Source organism: Chenopodium album, chromosome 13 (assembly GCF_948465745.1).
Source record: "Chenopodium album chromosome 13, dcCheAlbu1.1, whole genome shotgun sequence".
Classification (NCBI taxonomy): domain Eukaryota; kingdom Viridiplantae; phylum Streptophyta; class Magnoliopsida; order Caryophyllales; family Amaranthaceae; genus Chenopodium; species Chenopodium album.
Genome location: NC_137846.1, coordinates 37,312,627 through 37,338,266, shown reverse-complemented (window position 1 = coordinate 37,338,266; position 25,640 = coordinate 37,312,627). Strand labels below are relative to the sequence as shown.

The following is a 25,640-nucleotide window of genomic DNA, read 5'->3' as shown; positions in this document are numbered from 1 at the left end:
CTGGCGCTAAGCTTGTCGCCTGGCGCTGATGTCTATTGCCTGGCGACAGATGCCAGTTTTATTCCGTATAGAATTTGAAGTATTTTCAATCGTTTCTAGATACATTATGATGTTTAATGATACATTATGATGTTTAATGAAAAAGGATGAATGAATGATTCATAGATTTTAAATTTTATAAAGTTTTACGTAACCTCGTATTTGTGTAATCTTGGCCTTGTTTAGGTTTTAAGATCGTATTGTTTATTGTTTCTTGATAGTGTGTCAAGATCCCAATCTTTCAACCGAGATTGAAAGTTGTATCTAATAAAATCCAAGTCCTTAGTAATTAAATTCCCATATTTTATAGAAAGTTTAAATTTTCATGAATTTTTACTTACCTCCCATTTTACTTTTTTTTTGTCAACCAAACATGTACCACGTTATTAACTCCCATGAATTCCCAATTTCCCATTCTATAACTTTTGCGGTTGTATGTTAACTAGGGGTGAGCGTAGCAGGGTACCCTGTAAAAATATCGGTACCCGGAACCGGAACCTGTTGCAACAGGTTCCTAAAATTAGGAACCGGAACCGGAACCTATTGCAACAGGTTCCTAAGAATTGGGAACCGGAACCGGAACCTGCAGGTTCCGGTTCCTAAACAGGGTACCCTGTCTTTCAAAGTAAGCTTAATAGTTACTTGATAAATTGTGACAAATCTATATTTTTAAAAATGGATGTTCACAATAAAAGCTTACAACTTTAGTAAACTACTTCAAATATAACAAACCAACACTAATTGTCTAGAATATTTAATATCATATAGGTTCCGGTTTCATGTACCTTGTAGGGAACATGTACTAACACGTCTAACAGGGTACCCTACAGATTCTAGGTCCAAAATTTTATTACCCGGAACCGGAACCTGTTGCAACAGGTTCCTAATTTTATTACCCGGAACCGGAACCTGATCAACAGGTTCCGGATTCCGAACAGGTTCCGGTTCCAGATCAGGGTACCCTGAATTTTTGCTCACCCCTAATGTTAACATCATAGTTAGTAGACTAATCAAACAATTGACTAATTTTCCTTTAAACAAACGCTTTTTGTTTTTTTGTGTTTTGGTTCCTTGATTCCAATTCACGCCATTTAAGTACTTTATCTAAGCCATCTGGCACGCTTTTACAACTTTTAGCAATCATTATTACTCTTGTTGGCGTTATAAATGAATTAAACTACTTATTAAAAATATATATTGTTTTTTGGTAAGAAATCAAACTCTCAGTCTCCCACTTACTATGAAAATTTTGGTCTTTTGAATTGAATTTGTGTGAGATTATAGATCTGGAAACTTGCTACAAATTAGATGATGAAGCGAAGAACAACAAGTTTCCAGATTAGATCTTCTCATCACCATAAATGGAAGAGGCGGTTGTTCTTTGTAATTCTGCTGTGTCTTTGCATTGGGAGCTTTGTTTTGCTTGAAATTAATCGACCCACCATCAATTTGCTCATGCCCTTTCCGAATTTCTTTGTCCAAAAGCCTAAGATTGCTTTCCTGTTTATTGCTCGCAACCGCCTTCCTCTTGATTTCGTCTGGGATTCCTTTTTTCGGGTAAGTTTCTTATTTCGCTGAAAGCATTGTTAATTAGTTTTGAACACAAGGTATTACTTTGAAAGCGAGGATAGCTAAGGTAGTTAGTGCTTCCCTCCGGTTTCAGGGGATTCCGTGATCGATTCTCATTGTTAATTAGTTTTGAACATAAGGTATTACTTTGAGAGCGAGGGATAGCTCAGGTAGTTAGTGCTTCCCTCCGGTTTGAGGGAATTCTGGATCAATTCTCATTACCCGCCCTCCCATGTGGAAAGGAAAAATAAAAAAAAAACTAATAATTTGTGGTTACCTGTTTGCAGGGTGACAAGGATAAAAGGTTTTCAGTCTTTGTTCATTCAAGACCCGGATTCCTGTTCAATAAGGCAACAACAAAGTCCCTGTATTTTCTAAACCGTCAAGTTAATGATAGTATACAGGTACCTTATATCTTTGTGAATCTTGAGCTGATATCTTGCAATCCTGTGAAAAAAACATGTTACTTGAATGAGTGAGAATACTGAGATATTTAGGAGGGTAGGTAATCAGTTTTACAGCTTTAATGTTTATTGTTGCTTTCTTCTTTTATTAATTAGTGATTATCGACAATAATAAAATGTCGCGGCTAAACTGGATTGAAGTGACAGTAGTTGCTAATATAAACGCCATCCTTATCGTGGTTTAGTATCTAGAGATTGGAAATCCAGTTTCTTATATTGCTTCTCAACAAGCAAATATAAATTGAATGTGTCAGAGGCTGTCTTGCCCCATTACATCCGAATAGCAATAGTTTATTCAAGTGATGTTCTGGCTTAGTTATATTGCAATACTTTAACTCAGCAATCTGCCCTTTAATGCAATGAACAGAAGGAAGTGTTGCACAGGAAATATTATTTGATAATGATTAAATTGATTTTAGTGAATACTTTACTTATCTTTGGGCATAAAAACTGACGAGGAGAAAAAAAATTACAAAGGAGGAAGGCTAAGTGAATGGGAAGAGATAATAAGTAGATTTCTTATGATATTGTACATGGAGGAGAATCTTGGGCGAGCCCCCACAAGTATGATTCCAGAGGAAACTACAAACGGTACTCTCAAAGTCTGAGCATGCTTGTAGCTAACATGTGAGTGAGCACCAAACTAATATTATGTAATAGATTCGGATAGATTAAGCAAAGTAATAGAGTCATAAGAAAGTTTGAGGAAGAAAGCTTGAATTTTTGATATTTGACCAAAAGACCAAAAGTATCTTAAAACAATAGGTTCAGCTTATCATTCTCCGCTAGTTACTAGAGAGTAGAGACCACTAATCTCCTTAACTCATCTCACAAACTACCTATTTCATCAATAGCTCTCTTCCGTTTTTATATGTACACTTTCAATCCCTAGGATGACTCTAGGGTGGCAGCTGGTTTGTCTGCTACTGCTTAGTTCACTAGTGCCAATTGGTTGCTGCTCTAATTGCTGGGCCACCTCTGCTACTGTAGGGTCGTTGCTGTTCTTCTTAGTGGCCTTGCCATATCCTCACCAGGAATATGTTAGGAGGACTTTAGTCCGCTACTGCCAATTGGTTTCTGCTCTTCCTAGTGGCCTTGCCACGTCTTCACAGGAATATGTTAGGAGGACCACTGGAGGGATCCCCCGTTCCATGGTACCTTCCTTGCCATAGAGTTTCACCTTGTCCTCAAGGAGGAATGATGGAAACCAATCTTGAATAATCTATGGTTTCTCCGGGCCTCAATAGGTGGCAGGCCTTTCATTTAATCATGACTTCTGTGTGAAAATCGAGTTCTCATTAATGTTTTTGGCGCACTTCCAGGGCCTCCTCTAGCTCTACAGTGGGAAACCTTGTGTAATCTGAACACCTCCTTCGTGAAAACATCAACATATCTAAGTCCAATAAAATGAGCGTACATGGATAGTCGATCCACCACTACCAATATAGTGTCTATCCCTTAGGACCAGGGTGGACCCCTTCCACAAAGGTAAGTGAAATGCCCTCCCAAATAGTCATAGGATTAGGAAAAGGTTAAAAAAGCCTTGCCGGTCTCAATTGAGAGTTCTTTATTTTGTTGACACACAGCGTATTTCTCTCATATTCCCCCATTGCCTTTTGCATTCCCGACTAAAACCACACGTACGACATCCGCAAGTATGTCAGTATGTCTTCATTTCCCCAGAATGACCCCTCGTCGGAGTGTCATGATACTTTTGCAAAAGAATCGGAATAAAGGAAGATCCCCTAGTTTCACTATACACCCTTTACATAAGACCTTACCATTCTCTAATGTGAACATAACCTTTACCAACCCTGCATCTTGTCAATTTCTTGTTGTTATTTGTCCCACTGAGAACTTAGTGTGTTCACGGCAGCCACCTTTCGGGATAGTGCATCAACCACTCTGAAGAGCCAGACTTATATTGGATTTTGAAATTGAAGCCCATCAATTTACGCACCCACTTTTTATAATCTGCCATCACTTCACGTTGTTGAGTGAGGAAGCGAAGGCTTTGTTAATCAATTCTCATAATAAAGTGTTGGCTCCTTAAGTAATGTTTCCAATGAATGACTGCAAAACTTATGGCCATAAGTTCCTTCTCATATATGGACTTATTTTGAGCCCAAACCCCTAGCAGCTTACTGTAAAACGCAATCAGTCTGTTGTTCTACATTAGCACAACCCCTAGGCCATTGCCGACACATTTGTCTCGTTTACAAATGGCTAACAGAAGTTGGGCATCGCTAGGACAGGAGCCGAAATGATGGCTTCCTTCAGCTTCTCAAATTCCTATCCTTGGTGGTTGCATCCGTCCACCCATAATTATCTATTTTGTTATTTTATCCAGCCATAATTTGACCATAACTAGCGACGAATTTCCAGTCAACCTAAGGAAACTACGCAGCTCCCTTTAATTCTTTGGAATGGGCCAATTAATCACGACTCTAATTTTTTCTAAGTCCATTGCCACGTCTTCTAAAGAAATTACGTGGCTCAAATAAGCCACTTTCCTTTTGCCCAACTCACATTTCTTTCGATTAGCAAAGAGCTTATGTTCCTCCAATTTTTTGAGCACTAATTTCATGTATTCCTTATGGGCTTCTTCATCTTCTCTATACACCAAAATATCATCGAAAAAGACCGATATGGATTTTCTCAAAAATGGTCAAAACACATTGTTCATCACAAATTGGAATGTGGCAGGAGCAACCCGAAGGGTTTGACTAAAAATTTATAGTGGCCTTTCATGGGTTCTAAATGCCATCTTATGGGTATCCTTAGTTTCACCAAAATTTGGTGATCTTCGGCTTTCAAATCTAATTACGAAAAAATAGCAACTCCGAATAACTCATCTAGCAGCTCATCGATGACGAGTACTTATCGGGGAAAGTTTTCTTGTCAAGGGCTTGATAGTCCACACATAATCGCCACGACCCATCCTTCTTCTCTAGCAAGAGCGGACTTGTAAAGGGCTTGTAGATGGTTTGATGATTTCGGCGTCTAGCATATCTCAATAAGCTTTTCAATTGTGTCCTTTTGGATTTGCGGGAATCGAGTTTCCATTCTTGAGTGTTATAGCATGCTCGTGCCTCATATGGGCGGCAACCCAAATGGGGTGCTGGAATCGGGCAGCGTTCTCTTAAAAAACTCGCCTTCCTCCGTTAGTCCATTCTACAAAGCTCCACTAGTACACCCCCATTTTTTTGTTCAGAGACCGTATCATAACTTTGAGGGACTTCCAGCTACACTGGGAATTCCGGCACCTGAAATTTATAGTGACTCACCTAACTTCTTGAGCCATTGGACCCTAGTCTTTTTTAATCTCCAATCCGCACACTCCTCTTCCTTTTGCCATCTCCTCGTTGCCCAATGAATTTCTGATGGCGAGTTTTGATTCCTCCACCCTTTCGACGGAAATGAAGTTATGCTTTGTCTCCGAATCCACCATAACAACCACCCCGACCAAATTAATGGTACCACTATTTCTGGTTATGGGGCTTAAAGTCTCCACGCGGGTGGCAGAATCGAGCTCTTCCTTCGTCGGATCTGCCTGCTCTTCCTCCTTTTGATCCATTTGCTTCTTACACCTATTCCCAGTTCTCCAACGTTCATCACATCTAAAACACAAACCTTTTTTCTTCTTTTCCTGCAATTCTTTTTTATGGATGCCTTTTTTCTCCCCTAAGCCCTAACCCTTAGAGAATTAGATGATCTGGCTGGCCCATGTTAACCGACCCTTGGCAAGGTTCATTGAAAATCCTTATGCCACTTTTATAAGTGGTGGTGTTAGGTTGCCCACAGATGAGCCCATACTCCCAGCAGTCCTTTTAGCAAGCACTATGATAGGCCTAACCTTTCCTGGCCCACAACTACCTCTTCTCCAACCTGTCTCCTTTCTTAACCAACTCAATAGTTTGTTCAAGATTATACAGATCAAGTAATCGGACCTCTGTCTTGATTTTCTCCTCATCGACCCAACATTATGCTTTCCAGCACGTCTTTGAGAGGAGAGGCCACTCTAAGAACTTCCTCTTGCATTCGGCCACTGTCCAACTTGGATGGCTGCTAGCCTGCGGCCGGATGGTGTAGCACACGACACCTGTCTGTTATTTAAATTTCTATTACACATAAGAGTGAAGTGGGAAACATTAATTTTGAAATTAAGGGTACTTAAATTTATATGATTGGAGCCTGGAAATAGGCTATTGGTGACAGTCCTTCCAGCTCTACAAGTTACAGCTCAGACAGTCACAGCAAGCAGCTTACAGCAGCAGCAGCATTAGCTGATTTCATCAAATCAGTATTTGAAGAATCTGATGCAGAATATGAGAAGCTTCTGGAAGAAAGTTAGTTATAACTAACTCCCTGAAATCTTGGGCTGACGTGGCAGAAAGTTTGTTATAAAAAGTCTTGTAATAACAGAATATATATAGTTGTCCTAGATGCTTATTTCATTGTAATGAATCACAAGTTTTGTGTGATCTTTTCTCTTCCTAATTTTCTCTCAATTTTCATCTTCCTTTTTCTCTCAGAATCTTTTCTTGTAATGTTCTGTTTGATTGAATTTGCTGTTTGATTGATGACTTGGAGTCAGCATTTAAGTACAGGGTAAGATGTGTGCTGGTTTAACAAACCACGTATGCACAGATGTTAAAGCTATTTCCCATGGCTTTTTAAATTAGCTGAAGGGTATATGTGATATCTATCCTCACCTGGTCATAATTAACTCCACAGCCCATTTGTTTCTTACCTGTCTCTTAAGAATGGTTCGAAACAAAAGTGCACTTTACCTTTGTTACAGTGATAAACTACATAGTTAGATGCATGCAAGCAACTAGACTAAGGTTTGAGTCTTATTAGCTCTGAGTTTTCTTTTCCATACATTTTTTCTTACCCATCTCTTTTCTTCTATTCAATTTGCATAGCCAGTTAGTTAAGCTTGTCAATTGGAATCTGTTATGAGTTTTATTTCTCCAGGTAGATTGGGGAGAAGCTAGCATGATTCAGGCAGAGCGAATTTTGCTTAAAAGTGCACTTGTTGATCCTGCTAATGAACGATTTATTTTCCTGTCCGATAGGTGAGCATTAATCTGTTTGAGGTTCATTTATTTTATCCTGCACGTGTATGTGTATGTATTCTAATCACACCGACCGTTAGTTGTTAACTAGGCCACGATTGATGGATATTGTTGTTTTTTAGGTGCTTATCATAGTGCTTTATTATTAGTCTTCTCTTTCTAACAATATTTCAGCTATTTGATCTTTTTTTCAGCTGTGTACCACTATACAACTTTAGTTATACGTATGATTATATCATATCAACATCTACCAGTTTTGTTGACAGGTAAGATTTGTTGGTTCATCTTTTGAATTGCGTTTAGTTTAATTTACCATTTTAACTAAAATTGTTCATGTCAATATTACCAAATAATTCATCTAGAAATTAGATTAGTGGAATCTCTCTTTTTCGTCATGGAACTTTGTTGCAAAGTAGACTAAAACTATGAAAATTCTAAAACTATGAAAATTCTTGATAAGATCGAATTTTCGAAAACACTATAGAGCTTTGTTCACCATCTAGTATAGTCCAATCTAACAAATGTAATAACAAGGCAGATACTACACATGCCTCACTTAACCCCTTTCCATTCTTTTCGCAAATTTCCATTGCTATTATTTAGTTTATCAAGGATTAGACCCACAAGCTGTCTTACTAGTTAAAGATTATCCTGAAACGTAATCCTTGTGATGCTCAGTCCGATCATATGTAGTTCAGGCAGTAGTTCCTCAGGAAATACATTATAAAATCGTTAAGCACAGATTTCCAAGCCTTGAAAGGATCAATTGAAGGCCAAATCTAACAATACGCTAAGGTGATTTAATGTATTATTTTCCACACTCTATTGTTTCTGGAACTCTTTGCCAGAAATCTCCACCCAGCCGCCACCAAGCTCCTCTACCACATGTGGTGGCTCTGGTCTCTCGAAGTGAATCTTATTAATCTATTTTTATTTCTGGAAATTCTCGCTGAGATTGGAACGAACTCATAGAGAGTACTAGGGTGCCGCACCTTGTCACCCAACTTAGAGTAGTGAAGGAAACTCATTGGCAGTGAGCTAAAATGCAGCCTCACTTAATCACCACTTATGGAACAACTATTGTTACTCCCTTTCAAATATCCCAGTGCATCACTTTTAAGTCCGATGATGGCAATAATTAACCTCTCCTCCACATTTAACTGGATAAAATTGATAAAATCCTCTCATTGAAGAATCCAATCCTTTGAATTCTTCACTGCGAAATCCTAACAATCTTGAAGAAACCATATGGACTTGGATAGATTCTTTTGTCAAAATTAGGATTTTAGAAAAATGGTTTCACCAATCTCCATTGGAAAAATTTATGACCTAAGATTTTGAGAAAAAAGACTTAAACTTGCTACAGTTCTTGGAGTTTTAAATAGGAGCACATAATAAAATACAAAAAAAATAAATAAAAATATCAATAGGTTAAGAGCACTATTACCAAGATGATGTATTTGATTTAGGCAACTTAAAAAAAAAAAAAATACAAATGCGGAAAACAGTAACTTTGATTTATTCTCAAAAGGACTTACATCCAACAAAAACCAAATTAAAGAATCAATGAGTTCAAGTTGTTCAAATGATTCAACTGGCCACAACTTTATAGAATTTAATCACCAAATATTACGAGAACACACAAATTTCTGAAGCACAAACTGACATATATTTTTAAATTTACTTCACACCTAAATGTATCTGTCTAGCCCATATGACTATTTACAAGGACTAAAACTAAGATCTACTAAGATGACTAGTCCCTAACTCTTAACATCTTAAGGAAATCAACTTAGCTTGCTTAAGATTGACTAATCAGGTCTCATGCCATCTAAAGAAATCAGAAAAACAATATTCCTAATTGCTTATGACATGAATTCTATTACAATGGATAATCTTGTAAACCAATTCCAAACATAGTAGTTCTAAAATATGAAGAGTCCAAACGAGATTATTACTCAACTAATTGGGCCAGCTACCGTGCTTTACTTCCAAACTACGTATTTGTTACTTTCATACAACTCACAACCTTTGTATTAAAGCCAACATAAACGCCATGCAAGGCCTCTGTTGAGCTTTAAGACTAATGCAATATACTTATGAAAAAGACCAAGTACATAGTCGAATGCTTCTGCATTAGGTTTATGAAAAGAAAGCTATTAAATTTTATTCGTTTGCTGGTATTGATAGTTTTGCTGACACAAAGGATGGACGTTACAATCCAAAAATGCAACCTGTTATTCCTGTTACAAATTGGCGTAAAGGCTCTCAGGTGTGATTTTTATGAACTTAGTGGTTTGAATATGCTTGTAGTATTTACTTCGGTAAAGTAATTTATTTTATTTTATTTTATTTTATTTTTATTTTTTGTGTTATTTTTATTTTATTTTATTATTTTATTTATTTTTTTGTGTTATTTATTCATTTTTTTGGGCGGTGGGGGATAGTGGGTTATACTGAACAGGAAACATGCAGAAATTATCGTAAAAGACGAAACTGTTTTTCCTGTATTTCAGCAGCACTGCAAGGTAGATACTTGTGCCTGCATATTTGAAAAAACTTTTCAGATTTTTTTATGAATATGGGATATATTATCATTTTCATCCATCAACTTTAGGAATATATATATATATATATATATATATATATATATATATATATATATATATATATATATATATATATATATATTACTATGGTACTTTAAGGGTGCTATTCATTTAGAGACTAATTATTTTCTTAATTCTAGTTTCCTTTTGTCACAGTAGTCCAACATTTAAGGTGTAAGAGTGTTATAATAATAGCCTATGATGCTTGGACTTTTAAGAGTGCCATGCTTGGTGTAGATCCAAGAGTTAATAAAAAGATAATTCTTAATTCAGACTTGTGAGAATAGTTGGTAATTGTCAAAAAATTACAGAAACCATTAACACAGAGGAGAACTAAGTTAAGTATTCTTGCTAAAATACTAGTCATTGACCGTTATACCAGAATCTTTTAGTCCAAACTATATGTGTTTTGATGATGTAAACTAACTTAAGCCAAAGAAAATAAAGCATGTGTTAGACCATTATTAACATGAAAATACCATCTTTTCCTTATAAGACAGTGGTGTATGATGCAAAAATGCCATATTTTCCAAGAGCGGCTCTAGTAAGTAAAATAAATCACACCTAGGATATAAATGTAAGGCCCCACCCACAGAACTAAGTGATACCAGAATCTCTAGGTTTCTTTGGAAAAAGTTTTGTGAGGCATTATGAAGGTGGAAAAATAAGTTGAGATCAGTAGATCAAGCTATGAATGGGCATTATCACAAATTCAAATGTATTCATGCTATATATTCCATTGAAAGTTGTATAAATACCTGACCATTCTTATATTTTATGACATTGTTTAAAAGAGGCATTAGGGTATTGGTCTCTGTGGAGTGATTACTAGGCTGAAACATATGATGCATTGCAATTTTGAAAATTATTAACTCTGCTTAATTAGGTGACTTATATAGAGGGATGTTAAGTGATTTTAAGGAGCAAAAGCGAATTTTTTTAAGAAGAGGCAATTAAGCCAATGATGTTGTGAATAATGAATGAAGTTATCTTCTTTACTTGTTGAAAGTTAAGGCTCATTATTGATTGATTTCATATTCTTAAACATTCAAACTTGACTAGTATATGGAACTTTTTATGTAGACAAAGCCATGTAAAACCTTGCATAGAATAGAAACAACACTAATTCTAGACAGTAACCTAACAAACTGTGTGCGAGCTTCCTAGATTACCAAGTAAGTCCACTCTAAGCTTTAAATTTGAAAATTAATTGGGCTAAACTAAGCATTTCGTAACATAGTGGATCCAAAAGACCAAAACAAAGCTATTTAAAATCACACTATAAAAGTATGGAAAAACCACTTTGGGGTTTCAACATAAATAATATTTTATACGTAGCAATTCCATCTAGTGTCTTTGATCCATGCAATATATTACACAATTCAAGCCCAACGAGTGAGTCCATTCCAAATCCCACTGGTAAATTAAATGGGCTAATGGTGGCACAACATCAGCCATCATTCTAAGGAAAGCTTGTCAAGATTTTGCGGTTCTCTTAGGCCCTAGATTTGAACTTTGGTTCTCATCAATTTTAGGTTGTTTTTGTTCCCCATTTTCATTGTGATTTTTTACAGGGAAATGATTTGGTATTTTGGTATATTCCAACTTAAGGCTTGTAGTTCTTACAAACGTTTCCTCTTGATGCAGAGAAAGTCACTTCCAGAATTTTGGCGTCATCAACCCTTTGTAAGAGCAATCCTAGCTTCCTCGCTTCTTTTCTCTTCTTGTTACATTGTGTGTTTTTTGTTATCTTTGTGTTTATTCTCCATCCCTCTACCCCGCGTAGCTTTGGGTGGGTGTGTTTGTGTGTCTACATGGTGGGTTGCAGGTGTATGTTTGTGTGCATGATAAGGTAAATAAATTAATGTTATAATGATGTGTTTTTGTGGGACATGGAGTTTTTCTTTCAATTTTGGTTTGATTAATCCACGGTTCAAAATAAACAACGGTCCTACTTGTTTTGTAGCCGATTTTAGTTTACCAAATTGAAGTTTTCGGTCTGTAATGGATAACTTTAAAACGTGATGTCAACTAGTTCAACTAATAGGTTTTTTAAATATTGTTCATGCTTTGGGTAAATTGACCCAAAGGGTTTTATCTGACTCAGCCATCTATCCAAGACCACTAAAAAATTAATTTATGATGTTCTACTTAAACTCTTGAACTATTTCTTAATATAAGAACTTTTATTAAATGTAATAACTTTTTTCTCGTTTGCATTTTACTCGTAACAGTTTGACTTTTGCTACTATTAACATGTTTTTGTTTAACCATATTTAGTGATTGAAATGTAACGTAAAATATAGTTAAGTGAGATCTTGTAATTTTGTGTTATTGTATAATTCATAGGAAAATTTAACAAGAATAATCCAACCTTTGCCTCATTCTCCCAAACTAATCCAACCTTTCGATTAACCCTGAATAATCCTAAGTTTACTATATATTTTCTTCCAGCAATCCTAGCACGTCACCTTACCCTTTATAACCGGTTACTATCCACGTGGCAATTCCAGATTGGTCAAATTTTTATTTTTAATTAAAAAAAAAACTTCTATCTTCTTCCCCTTCCTGTTTGTTTCTGTCTCCTCTCCCTTCCTCCATCATCACCCACCAACACCACTCAACACACCATCCACGGGACCACCACAAACACCACCGCCTATAACCACTCATTACAACATCCACGACCAACCCACAACGCCAACACAACCGAAAACAACACCCACAACATCAATGGCGTACGACCACCCCCAATTCAGCCCACAATTCAATTGAAAGGGAGAACAGAGAAGGAAAATGGTGGGAGTTGGGGTTTTGGGTTCTAGATAGGTAGAATTGGGGTTTCGGGTATGAGTGGGGGTGGGTGATGTGTGGTAATCTAGTTCGTTGAAATCTAAAGCACCACCAGTCAAACAATTAAGAAAATTAAACTTATTCCTAGTATAGGACAAGTCCGAGTCGAACAACGAGGAATGAGGGGGAGAATGCTATAGCCTATGATCAAGCTACTTCGAAGAATGAGGGGTAAATTGAGGTGTAACTAAGGTTTCAATCAACTAAACAATCAAGAAAATCAATATGATAAACACTAGGGATTAAGGTTCCACATGCAAGCTTAATGATCATACCAATTGATGAAGAACTCAATTGATTCAAACGTTACAAAGGACAAACAATAGTTGCAATTAATAGAATTCAAGAGCTATCTCCTATAAGTCGAGCTAGGGTTCACTATGAATGACTATTAAGGAAAATCACAATCAAATTCAACCAATTAAAGCAATTTTCAAATCAAGGGTTCATGTCATTGAAATTTGCTATGCAATCGAGATTAATCATCTAGGTTGATCACTCCTAATCAAATTAATCACATGCACAACTATGTCAACCAATTTAATTGCAACAATTCAATCAACCAAGAATAATCAACTAGCAATGATCATCAATCAAGCATTCTTCCCCTTCTCCCTAGCTACTAATCTATTCACAAAACATAATGAAATTGAAAAACAAAGCAAATTGAATCACAAATATCATCATTTCAAGCTTAATTAAAATGAAGATCAACTCAAACCAAAGATCAACAATTAAATCAAACATTCAAGAATTAAAGGAAGAATAGAGCAAAAAGTAAATTCAAAGGAAGAAATTCTCACTTATTTTCATTGATTAATGAAATTAATGAAGAAATCCAAGCTTAAAGAAGTAATTTGAAGTACAAATCAAGTAATCTAGTGTTTCTCTCTCTACTTTCTCTCTCTACTAAATTTGGAATAATGTCTCAAGTACAAGTAAAAACGTCATCCCCCAAAAAAGGAAAAGTCAAGGGGTATAAATAGTAAAACGAACATAAGGGGATGGAAGGCGGCGGTGCGCGCGCACAACAGCCTCGTACGCGCGCACACGGGGGTTTGCGCGCATGCCCCTGCTGCACTCTTGCGGCGCGCGTGGCTCCTCTTGCTAGCTCGTGGCCCCTTGCGTGAAGTCTCGCTCCTAGCGCTCTCGTGCATCCCTATCGACGACGCTCTCGTGATGATGCTCGCGAGGAGGGCAGCCCTTGATCTTCACATAATTGCGTGTTCATCACCTAAAATCAATGAGAGCGCAACCGTGAAGGCGCGACAGCTTAAACTCTGAAACTTCACCTACAAAATTACAAGCAAAAATAAGGGAGAAAACAAAATGAAATGAAACTAAACTAAAATCACAAATTAAGAACTAAAATCATGAAAAACTCATAAAAGTAATCGAAAAACCAAAATGAGTTATTAAGACGGAGAATCAAAGAAAACTAAGAAAATTAATTAAAAATAAAGCAAGAAAATATAGAAAAAGGAACCAAAAACTATTCAATTGACGCTCATCAGTGGGTTGGTGAATTCGGGTATGGGTAGTTTCGGCTATGTGGGATTAGTGGTTTTGAGTCTGGGTAGGATTGGAAGAAGGATTTCGAGTCTGGGTATGCGTTTGGGTTGGGGTTTGGGTTTGGGTGGGGTAAGTGGTGGCGGAGATGGTGGTGGCTAAGTTGCGGGCTAATTGCAAGGTGGTGGCATGTGGAGGGCTGGTTGACAGGGAGAGGAGGGGCTAGTGGGGGGCGGGCTGGTTGATGGGAAAATGTGTTAGGCTCACAGTGAGGTGAGGTGGTGCACGGTGGCGGTAAGGTGGTGTACGGTTGCGGCAAGCTTGAAATGGTGTTAAAGAAGGGAGAAGGAAGAAGGTGGGGAAATTAAGGAAAATAAAAATAAAATTAAAATAAAAAAGTTACTTGAAGTTCAGGTACCGGCCAAAAAGGCTCCGTATAAGAAAATAAGTAGTGAACTTAGGATTATTGAGGGTTAATCGAAAGGTTGGATTATTTTGGGAGAATGAGCTAAAAGTTGGATTATTCCCGTTAAATTTTCCTAATTCATAATATCAAGTTATTAACTATTTATAATATTTACTTTACTACGATTATAAATAATAATGGTTGAAGTTATGCGTAAACTAATATGAAAGTCAAACTATTGGAAGCGAAATAGAATGGAGGGCTTATATATATAGGAATTTATGTTTCAAATGATTGATACTATATATATTTATACAACAACAACAACAAAGCTTTAGGGCTTGTTCCGATTTACCGAAAACAATTGAATTGAACTAAATAAAGCTAAAATGAATTGTTTATGAGAAAAGGAAATTAGGAACTGAACTGAAGTGAAATTAAGCTGAAACAAGCCCTTAGTCATTTGGGTCGGTTAAAATGAATCGTACGATATAAAGTAAAAGGATATAACCAAATAATCATTTGAAAGAGTTTGAAAAAGGTGAGTAAAGTGAGCAAACGAAAAAGCATTCAAGAAAAATTAAGGGAGTTATAAAAGAGAACCAAGAATAAAATTCAACAAAGTTTTGAAAGAGTGGTTAAAACGTTGGAGTTAAAAGTATAAAGGTTTAAGAAAACTTTAGCAAAGGAAAACAATACAGTTCATAAAACATTAACATATTTATACAATCGATAAATATATACCATCTCTTTTTTTATTTCTATAAACATTAACATAAACATAAAACATTAACATATATATGCAATAACATTAACATTAACATAAACATAAACATAAACATTAATATTTATATATAACTATATAAACATATATATAAACATAAATATAAACTATACATAAATATTAGGAAGTATTGAAACTAATAATCCCTCCTTTGCCGCATCTTTTCTAAACAATCCCACCTTTGCGTATTCTAGACATAATCTCACCTTAACGCCCCATATTCTCAAAACAAGCCTTTTACCGGGTTGAAAATTTAGCAACAAGTTTTAGGAGATGATTTCCACGTGTCACCTTCTGATTGGTTTTTTTAATAATATTTTTTTTTAAAAAAAATAAAGGAATAAAAAAAACCTTTCTCCTTCTCCTATCGCTTGCTTGAGCTCCCCTCCCTCTGATGGACCAGCGAGGCCTCCCCCGGACCCACCTCTTCCCCGATTTCCTCCCGGACATGGTAGCCACCCTTCCTCATTCCCTCTTCCCCTATTCCTTCTCCTTCCCCCTTCTCTCTTTCCCTTCTTCCTACCTACCTTCCCCACCGAACAACAACCCCCACCCCTTACCTTGTTGATCAGAATACCCCGCCCCTTCCTTAAGTTATTAATCCCATTAAGATCAGTAGTGGGGGTGAGCGTGAGATTGTTTCCGACTGGTTTGGGGGTAAGCGTGAGGGTATAGGTGGGGGGTAGAGTTTTGGGGATTGGGTAGCAATGGGGTTCGGTTAAGGGTGGAGCCGTGGGTGGTGGGGTGGAGTCAGTTTGGTTATTTAGTGGGGGTGGTGATTATGGAGGTGTGCTGGTGGTGATTACTCGGTGGAGAGTGGTGAGGATGGAGGAGAGAGATTAAAGGAAAAATTAAAAAAAATTTAGTAAAAAGGATCATTTTGAGAAGATGGGGGTATAAGGTGGGATTGTTCTGTAAAGATGAGGCAAAGGTGATATTATTAATGTAAGTATTTCCTAAACATTAATATAAAACTTTGTAAAAATTGACAAAAATAATCACAACTTTGCCTCATTCGCCCAAAATAATCCGTACTTTTGATTTTTTTTTTTAATAATTTGAACTTTGATACGAATTTGCTTCCAATGGTCCCATCCGGTCATCTAACGTGTTATAACAAGTTATCTGTAAGTAATTGGTAAAATAAAATAAAAATAAAATAAAAAAAAATTTAAATAAAATTTACAAAAATAATTAATTAAATAACTAAAAACAAACCACCTACTTCTCCACTAGCCAAACCACCTTCTCAGGCCGGCCATCCATCCACCCCTGCCCCTTCCGCCGCACCCGGCCATCCATCCACCCCTGCCCCTTCCGCCGCACCCAGACCCCCATCCCTTGCGCCGGTGGCACCGGCACCGACCCTCACTTAACCCCCGCGCCGCCCACTAAACCACCATTACCCCATCCCGAAACCCCCTTCCCTCCACCGAAAAAGCCCTAAGAAACTCCTCCCACACCGCAAAAAAACTCTTGCAATTGAGAGCCTTTCTTTTCTTTGACGCGGGCGGCACTAGTGGCGGAGAATGGAGATGACGGAAATTGGGATTGGTGGGGAGAGAATGGAGATCTCGCCATTGTTGGGTATGGTGGTTTAGGTGGCGACGCAGGGGTAGGGTGAGGCAGCGCCAGTGCGGGGGAAGGGGAGACTGGGTGCGGTGGGGGAAGGGGAGTCTGGGCACGGCGGAGGGTAGGGCGTGGTCTGAGAGCGTGGTGGTGTTTTTTTTTTTTTTTTTTTTTTTGTGTAAGGCAAAGTTTATTTAGTTAATTAAGTGTTTATTTCAAAAAAAAAAAAAGTTAGTTAAGTGTTAATTAATAATTAACAATTTTTATAAGTGTTAATTAAAGTCACTTGGGACTATTGAGAGCAAATTCGTATCAAAGTTCGGATTATTAAAAAATAATCGAAAGTAGGGATTATTTTGAGCGAATGAGGCGAAGTTGGGATTATTCTTGTCAATTTTTCCTAAAACTATATGTATTTATACATTAACATAAACATATACAATCTCACTCTCTTTTTTTGTTCCTTCCGAATCAATGCAGCTATGCGGTTTAAAAAATACTTTTATAAAAAAGTGTGCAAGAAAAAAGTTTGAGAAAAGGTGGGTGGGTGTAAGATAGGGTGAGAGAGAGAGAATTTACAAAAGGTGGGTGCGTATAAGATAATGTAAGCAAGGGAGTGTAGAAAGATGTAATAAATGTGGGTTAAGAGAGGTATGATGTTTTATTTGGAAAATATAACTTAGTAGACTATTAATTACATTATATATAGGTAAATCATTAAAAAACACCTAAAGAAAAAACTTCTAAACCAAGTTCTTACCTCAATCGATGTGATGTGATCTGCAAGAATGATTCGTATCCATTCCTACGACACTAAATGTTGTCCAGATCTGTATCTAAACTATGGATGAATCTCTACAATCAATTATATGATTTTCTTGATTTAACTTTATTACAACCTTGAAATGTGGATCAGAGTGACTGTTATCGAGAATAATTGATAAAGAACCTGATTTTGGAGTCGGATTACTATCGTGGACTTTTCCATGAGATTAAGCTGGTGCATGTCTTGCGAACACATTATTGTTCTCTTGGTGTACAAATTTGTACCAATCAGGTGACAGATTCTTGGATTTTACCTGATATTCTATAGTTTTGCATTGCAGCCAGTTGATACATCTAAGGAACACAACTGCATACCAGATGAACATTATGTTCAAACGTTGCTTGCTGTAAGTATCCCAATTTCAGGATTGTCTTGCAAGTTTATTATCTTTGGAAAAATTTCTGGCATTGCTTTAAACTTGATTTTCTAAATTTAGAATTATGATTATCTAGTGCTTTTTGGTTTTAATTGTTGGGTTTCGATGAGTCTAACTCACCGCGGAAATAAAACCCGAGCCCAAGGAAAAAACTCACAATTAATATAACCAAAATGCATAAATAACAAGATTAGAGAAAAGACTAAATTACCCTTGTAGCGTGCTTCGCTCGACCAATGGAGCTCTTACTTGAGAAAGCTAAGCCTCACAAGCGCAACGGCCTCCGACGATATCCACCCATAATGCGATCCCGACCGGTCTCTTACTTGGAGGTTAGCCAAGTCGGACCTAAACAGTTCTCGAGTAACTAATGAGTTTAAAGGTTTTCTCTCAAGTGGAGATGCCTTTTTGAGCTCTTACTCAAGTGTGTTTTCCCAATTCCCAAGTGGGATATTTATAGGGAAACTCAAGTGAGAAATCCACTCTCCCATCAATGTGGGAGAGTTGGTAAAATCAATTTTCCTATTTATTTTTAAATCAAAAATAAAAGAAAATAGCCAACAACTAATTAATCAACAAGTGGCAATCATAGAAGGAGAGGTTAGGTGAGGACTACAAGGGGAGGGGACCATTCCTTCCTCTCCAAGTTTCCCCTTAGCTGTCCAACACTCTCCACATGACCGCACTCCCCGCGCGCCACGTGGCAGCTGCCTTGGGCACAGCTCGTGGCCTTGGCCCTTGGTTGGCCTGCCGTGGCTGCTTGGTGCAGGGATGCGCGTTGCCTCAGCCAGCAAGCCACGCACATATGCGGGCTGCTGGCCGAGGCTTGCTGCTGCGCTTATGCTAGCACACGCAGCCAGCACGCGTGGTGTGCTAGCTGCTGTTGTTGGGTGCGTAGTGCTTGGCGCGCCAGCAGCGCTGGCCCTAGCACACTTGCCCGCACATGCGCGCAGCAAGCCACGCACGCATATGCGGGCTGCTGCTGCTTTGTGCGCGGCTGGTGCGTGCTAGCTATGTGCACCTAGCCCCATTGCCTAGGTGCGTTGCACATGCTAGCACTATTTGCCCCTAGCACTCGGTTTGCTCGGGGCATTCCGATGTTAGGGGTATTTTGGTAATTGTCGATTAATTAGTTTGATTTTACCGTCTCGTCTTTTATTAAATCGACTCGACTTGCGACGCTCGGTTTCGACGCTCCTAGCTTGATTTCCGACGTCCAAATATTTAATACTCGAGCGATTCATTAATTCTTTCTGAATTAATTCGTCGTGTCGGATTGTTAGTTGCTTGGGTGTGACCCGAAGGGTTCGGTCAAGGTTAAGCTGTAATATTAATTGATCGGAAGCGGCCTCCACCTAGACATTCCGATCACTTGACCTTACTGAATAACTAGCTTTTTAATAACTCCGAACCCTCTATCAGAATAATACACTTGTTCGAAGGACATCATTCTTTTCATTAATTTTGTACTACCTTCGTTTCTTTTTAATTGGCAACGGTTAGACATTTTCCACTCACAATTTATATTAAATCGTTGCAAATAAATAGTAACGGAGGTAGTATTTATGTCGGACTATGCTAAAATTAGGTAATTATAATTGTCTAATTTTGCGGGTCAGCTATATGAAAGTTCTGTACGTTTTTGGTTTTAAACCATTATTGAAAGTTCTTTACACTTATACTTCATTCAAATTTTAAAAACATTTTTCCACTCGTTATCTTGTTATCAAAATGATGAGTTAGTATAAGGAGAAGTAAAAAGCAAGTCAACTTGTTATAAAATGATGAGTGGGTGTAAGGAAAAGTAAAATGCAAGTGGGTGCAAGTTAAGTAGGAGAGTCAGTGTAAAAATGTCAGTGTGTGTAAGATCGAAGTTATTAAAATCGCGATTCGGATCGTAGAATTGTACGATTCTACGATTCTAATCCACCTAAACAATGTAAATCGTCGGTAGAATCGATATATTGTAGAATCGCTCATAGAATCGGTAGAATCAGTTAAAATCGGTGGAATCGGTACCGATTCTACGATTCCATACCGATTCTAACGATTCCACTCTTGTAAAAAGTTTGATTTTCCGTAACCCATAACTTTTGAGTGTGAAGTCGAAATTGGGCTTATAATATATTGTTGGAAAGCTCTTGAGGTCTACTTTCTAATAAAATTGGTCTTGTACCCATATCAATATTTCATGTTATAGCCTAAACAGTGTAGGGGTGTCATAGTTGAGCCTAACATTAATCAATGACTTATATATTATTCAATATAAATCATAATAAAGCTAATGAAACATTAATTTAAATGACTTTTAAAATTCTATCCAACCATTTAAATTTTGTGGGCGTATTCATGAGTCTTATGCACTTCACTTTGGGCATATAAAAAACACTTTTATAACATTAGTTTATTGTAGTTGTCATTCTTTAGATATCTCGTTATAATGAACTAACTTGACACTTAGTTTTCTATTATCATTGGATTTTTTATTAGGGGAAACAATTTTACGAGTCAACAATGTGATTTTTTTTTTTCATAATTTAACAACATTTGTCTCATACTGTTGTGGTTAAGAATGTGTACGAATAATTTGACTTTATAGTTTACAGTGTACTATTTGAGTTATGTGCGTGCGAAATTACTTCTAAAACTACTTTATGCTTGTATTATTGATATTATGTTATCAACAATATATATTATTATCATTCTTATTGCTTGAAAATTATGTATGTATTTATTAGTTACATTTTGAAGCTTAATTTTACAATTTTGTAGAATCGTACAATTCTACGATTCGATTCTACCCCACTGACCGATTCAAGGTAGAATATCAATTCTGATAACTATGTGTAAGATACAGTAAGAGAGTGTGAAGGTGTAAATATTTTTGGGTAAGTGGTGTATGATGGTAAAGATAATCTGCCAAAGTCGGATGAGTAAAGTGAGTAGAATAAAAAATCATTAGTAAGAAGCTAGTAGGGAAAAATAAGGCAGAGGTACTATGTTATGTTTGCTTATATATACTATTTCCTCCGTTTTTTTATTATTGCACCACTTGCCTTTTAAGGAAGTTTTACAAATATTGCACCATTTCCATTTAAAGGAACAAAATATGTGTGTTCACTACTAACACTTGATTCTTTACTATATACCCCTACTTTTAACACTTGATTCTTTACTATATGTTTACATCACATGGATTTTTTTTGTACTTTTACCCTTCTCTCTCTTCATTTTTCCCACTACCAAAAAATGTGTGCCCAACATGTATGGTGCAATAATTAAAAAACTGAGGAAGTATAATGTTCATAGATAGATGTATATTACCTCTTGAACAATTTTTTTTTTTACTTTTTATATTATGTACTAAAAATGGTTGCAATTTTTTTTTTCTTTTCCTTTTTCAAGTTGTCATTTCTCTCTATCTTTCTGCTCATCACATTCATCTATAATTCTTTACTTTCTCCATTTAACAATAACAAACAAATTTTGTCTAGGAGTCCATGTCAAGACATTTGTTGCGTATAATATAAAACGGAGGTAGTACTAACTTTGATTGCATTTTTTTTTTTAAAAAATAATAAATATATTTCCTCAATTCTCAATATATTTTGCAATAAGTAGGGGAGAGTAAATAGTGTGAGGTACCACAAAATCTTGTAGAGTACCTGCAAACCATGTAAATAAGAAAATAAATTTATAATAAGGGTATATTGGGTTTTTATATGTGTGAAAGGAAATGTTGGATTGCCTTAGTCAGAAATGATGTTATATTTGTGAAACGTCTACAAAAGGTAATTGTTGCAAAAAACGGGGGAATGGAATCATAATGTTATTATGTATGATGTCATTGGATTAGTTTAAATGTAAAGTTTTGCCCTTAGGCCGCCTACAAGCTTGAAGGTCAAATTTTATATATGATCAAAGCAGTCTAAATGGCGGTCTTGTGGTTTGGTCAATAAATTCTACTTGTACCATTTTTGAACAATTCAGCCAATTAATGTAGGACTTTAAATTTTAATTACTGGAATAATTAACACATTTCAACTTTTTCTGTTTGCTGTGGGCTGATATGCTCCCATTATTTATTAGGAAGTTCATAATATGGAAGTGTTTAAATGGTTATTAAGTGAATTTTTTTGTTATTGTTATTAGTAGTATTATTATAAAATAGTAAATAATACTCATTTTAATGTAATTCAGCAAGAAGGCCTTGAAGGAGAGATAACAAGAAGATCTTTGACACATACGGCTTGGGATCTTCCAGCCTCTAAAGACCATGAAAGACGTGGATGGCATCCTGTAACATATAAATTTTCAGACGCAACCCCTGAATTGATTCTCTCCATTAAGGTATGCTTCTTCCTATTTTATGGCAGCATACTGTTTTGTTTAAAACCAACACCCGTTCTACTATTCCCTCCTTTTCCTTCCATGTATTTTTATAATGGACTCGTGCTTTATTTTTTTTTTTTGTTTTTTGTGTGTTTGTCAAACTGTTAGAGTTAGCCGACCTAGTGAGGAGGACTATTTATTACACACTAATGATTCACTCATATTGATTTTTGTTATCATAAGAAGGATACACTTATATGGTTGTAGCTGATAATCTCATTGAATCTAGGAGACAGCAATCACCATATTATAGACAGTTGCAACATTAATCTTATCAAGTTTTTATTTTTTATTTTTTATTTATTTTTTATTTATTTATTTATTTATTTTTAACTGAGACTTAGGGCATGCTTGGAATGGGGGTATTTTTATTATGGGGGTGATAAAAGTAAGTAAAGAAAATGTAGATGAATTTAGGTGATGAGGAAAAATGAGGTTGTGATGGTGTAATTGCAAGGAAAATCCAAGCATAATTAATACTTGTTTATATTACCCTCAATCCAGGCATGTCCTTGATGAGAATGCCTAGGGTTATCTTCACATTGCGATTAATATAATAATATGTAGAAAACTTATGTAGAAAACTTAAGTGCAAGTTCATCCCTTGCATCACAATTAAACATTGTACTACCAAATGTTGGTTATGTTGGAAAGTGATGATTAAAATTCTTGGAAACACTGCAGGAATTAGATAACATCTACTATGAGACTGAAAATCGAAGAGAATGGTGCAGTAACAAGGGTAAACCCTCTCCTTGCTTCCTCTTTGCAAGAAAGTTCACTCGGCCTGCAGCCCTTCGTCTGCTTAATTTGGTAGGCAATAACAATCGCACAATATTGAAACTGATGGATTTGATGCATAGTTCTTTGAAATTTTATCTTCATTTCTTATTGTCATTGCCTGCTGTTAATTGTCTAACTTTCCCGTGTTGTCGAACAGTCTCTGCTTGGTTCATAGAGGAGGATTTTTGATGCCTGCACGTAAAATATTGGGAACTTATCATATAGTGGAGCAATAAGTAGATAGTGAAAGGCAATGTATCCAAACACCTCAGGCACAAAGAGTACGGGAAAAAAAAAAGAGCTAAGAGAGTAACTAGTAGCTTATATCATGTATTATAGGAATTTATTATCTAAAATCCAAGTTAATTTTTTTTTTTTTTTTTTTTTTTTTTTTTCTTTTTTTCTAATATCTCACATGTTTCCTCAGTTTCGTTTTTTGTTTTTGTTTATGTCTTTTTGTTTTCTAAAAAAATATAAAGTAAGGGGAATAGAAGATAAATTGAGAGAAAATTGATTAGTCTATTATTACATTAAGTAGGGAATATGTATATACATATACAATAGCTAGGGTTTTCTTAGAATACATTTAACCCTAAACATAGAATGTTTCAAAGTGTACAGGAATATAATGGACATCCATACAATATTTCGTAACACTCTCCCTTGGATGTCTATTATTGAAGATTGAGCCTCATTAAAATCTTACTACGAAAAACCCTGTGGGATAAAAACATTGTAAAGGAAAAAAAGTACATCATTATTCGTAATACGCTTGCAATGCTACCTTATTAAAAACTTATCAGGAAAACCCAATGTGGGACAAAACCATGGTCAAGGGAAAAAACGTGCAGCGCGTATTTTCTCGCCCCTAATTATATACGGTGAAACCTTCTAGTGCAATAAATCCGATGCGATATGGTTAGGTAACTTCTTCGATGTAGAAGAACACCATTTCTTATTGATCTTTTCAAATTGAGCTTGAATCTTCAAATAATCTTCACTCGAACAAGTGAGCCTTTTTTTAATTTTACCATAATACATGTTTTTGTCCACATCTCATTCGAAATCCTAGTTTAAAGTTGCCTTCATCATTACACTGATGACTTCTTATGGAGGTTGATTGACATATTTTAGTAGAAGTAGAAATTGATGATGAATAATAGATAATAATTTATGACAACATATGATATAAATGTCCAATTTTACAAGATTTAGTGATAACTACCCACATACATCACTCATGATTCTTCTGGACTATAAGAAATTATTCTCGTCGAAAAATATCTCAATGCTATTCTTTGGAAATTTCAAATTTAATATGAGAGTTCGTCAATGAATACAAAGACTGATTGAATCTCACATATTCAAATTTCAAGTTGAGATATCAATGATATAGTCATATTGATTTTTTTAGGAGTTTGATAATAATTGCAATATTCAAGATATAAAATTTGAGCTGTGTCCAGTTAATTTCCCAGATAAACAAATTTAGTTTATTTGGGGGTATAATCGTCTTTTCAAGTACCAGTGGAAGGGTACATGCGTCTTTTCATGTACTAGTTGAGGGCTACATGTGTAATTCCCTCACCAAACAGTAAATGCAAGTTGCAAACAGTAATTAGACAGCTCACCAAAAGTATTGAATAAATGACCACACTTTTTCAATGTATTTACAGAAATGTCACTAGACTAACAAAAATTCGTTTATTTGGCAGATAAACTTGTATTTGCCGATAAAATTTGCAGGGCTAGGTATTTAAATACGTCGTAAATAAGTTATGCAGGAACTCTTCTTACATGATTCATAACATGCTATTAAATCGGCGTTATTAATAATTTTATTACAACTATAAGCCCATTGGAATATAAAAATGTGTTTTACTATACCTTAAACAAACTTTCCTATATACCACAATTATGGTATGGAAACTAATTATGCATGCAATACGAGATGAAGAAATGATGATAAGATATTAAAGTATATAATGCATCTAACAACTTTCTACACATGCAATAAGTAATCCATTATTCTATGACTCACATCCACATGGACATAAGACTCAAAATAATGCAAGAAATTGTACAGTGTGGATTTAAAAATTTATATTTTATTGGACTTTATGTCCATGATAATCTTATGATCATTATCAATATGTCGACATCAAAATGTACATATATTTCGGATCCCTTATTCACTAGTCCATTCCATTATGGATATGCATATTATTCATAGGTTCCATTGTGTACCGCATGCTATTTTACTATGATATCTAAATACATTTCTCATTGAAACCATCATAACTTTTCTTATATCATAGGCCGTCTATTGTAATAATTCAGATATCTATACCACTTTTGGGGTATTTCATACACTATGGTA

At 36.0% G+C, this 25,640-nt stretch overlaps 1 protein-coding gene across 4 annotated transcripts; it reads left to right on the top strand.

Moving 5' to 3' along the window:
• Positions 1–1,224: 1,224 nt before the first annotated feature.
• On the top strand, positions 1,225–23,544 carry LOC145576608 (glycosyltransferase BC10-like). 4 transcript variants are annotated; one of them, XM_081634333.1, is made up of 11 exons: positions 1,229–1,596; positions 1,896–2,012; positions 7,053–7,153; positions 7,348–7,419; positions 9,344–9,425; positions 9,601–9,681; positions 11,410–11,448; positions 17,990–18,055; positions 22,286–22,435; positions 23,162–23,290; positions 23,418–23,544. In XM_081634333.1, exons 1-11 carry the CDS (start codon positions 1,348–1,350, stop codon positions 23,433–23,435), a joined length of 1,104 nt encoding a protein of 367 aa, XP_081490459.1. In that variant the 5' UTR covers positions 1,229–1,347; the 3' UTR covers positions 23,436–23,544. The 4 variants fall into 4 exon arrangements, with proteins under 4 accessions (XP_081490460.1, XP_081490462.1, XP_081490459.1 ...); XM_081634334.1 differs by lacking the exon at positions 17,990–18,055 and having other exon boundaries at positions 1,225–1,596; XM_081634335.1 differs by lacking the exon at positions 9,601–9,681.
• The last annotated feature ends 2,096 nt before the right edge of the window (positions 23,545–25,640 follow it).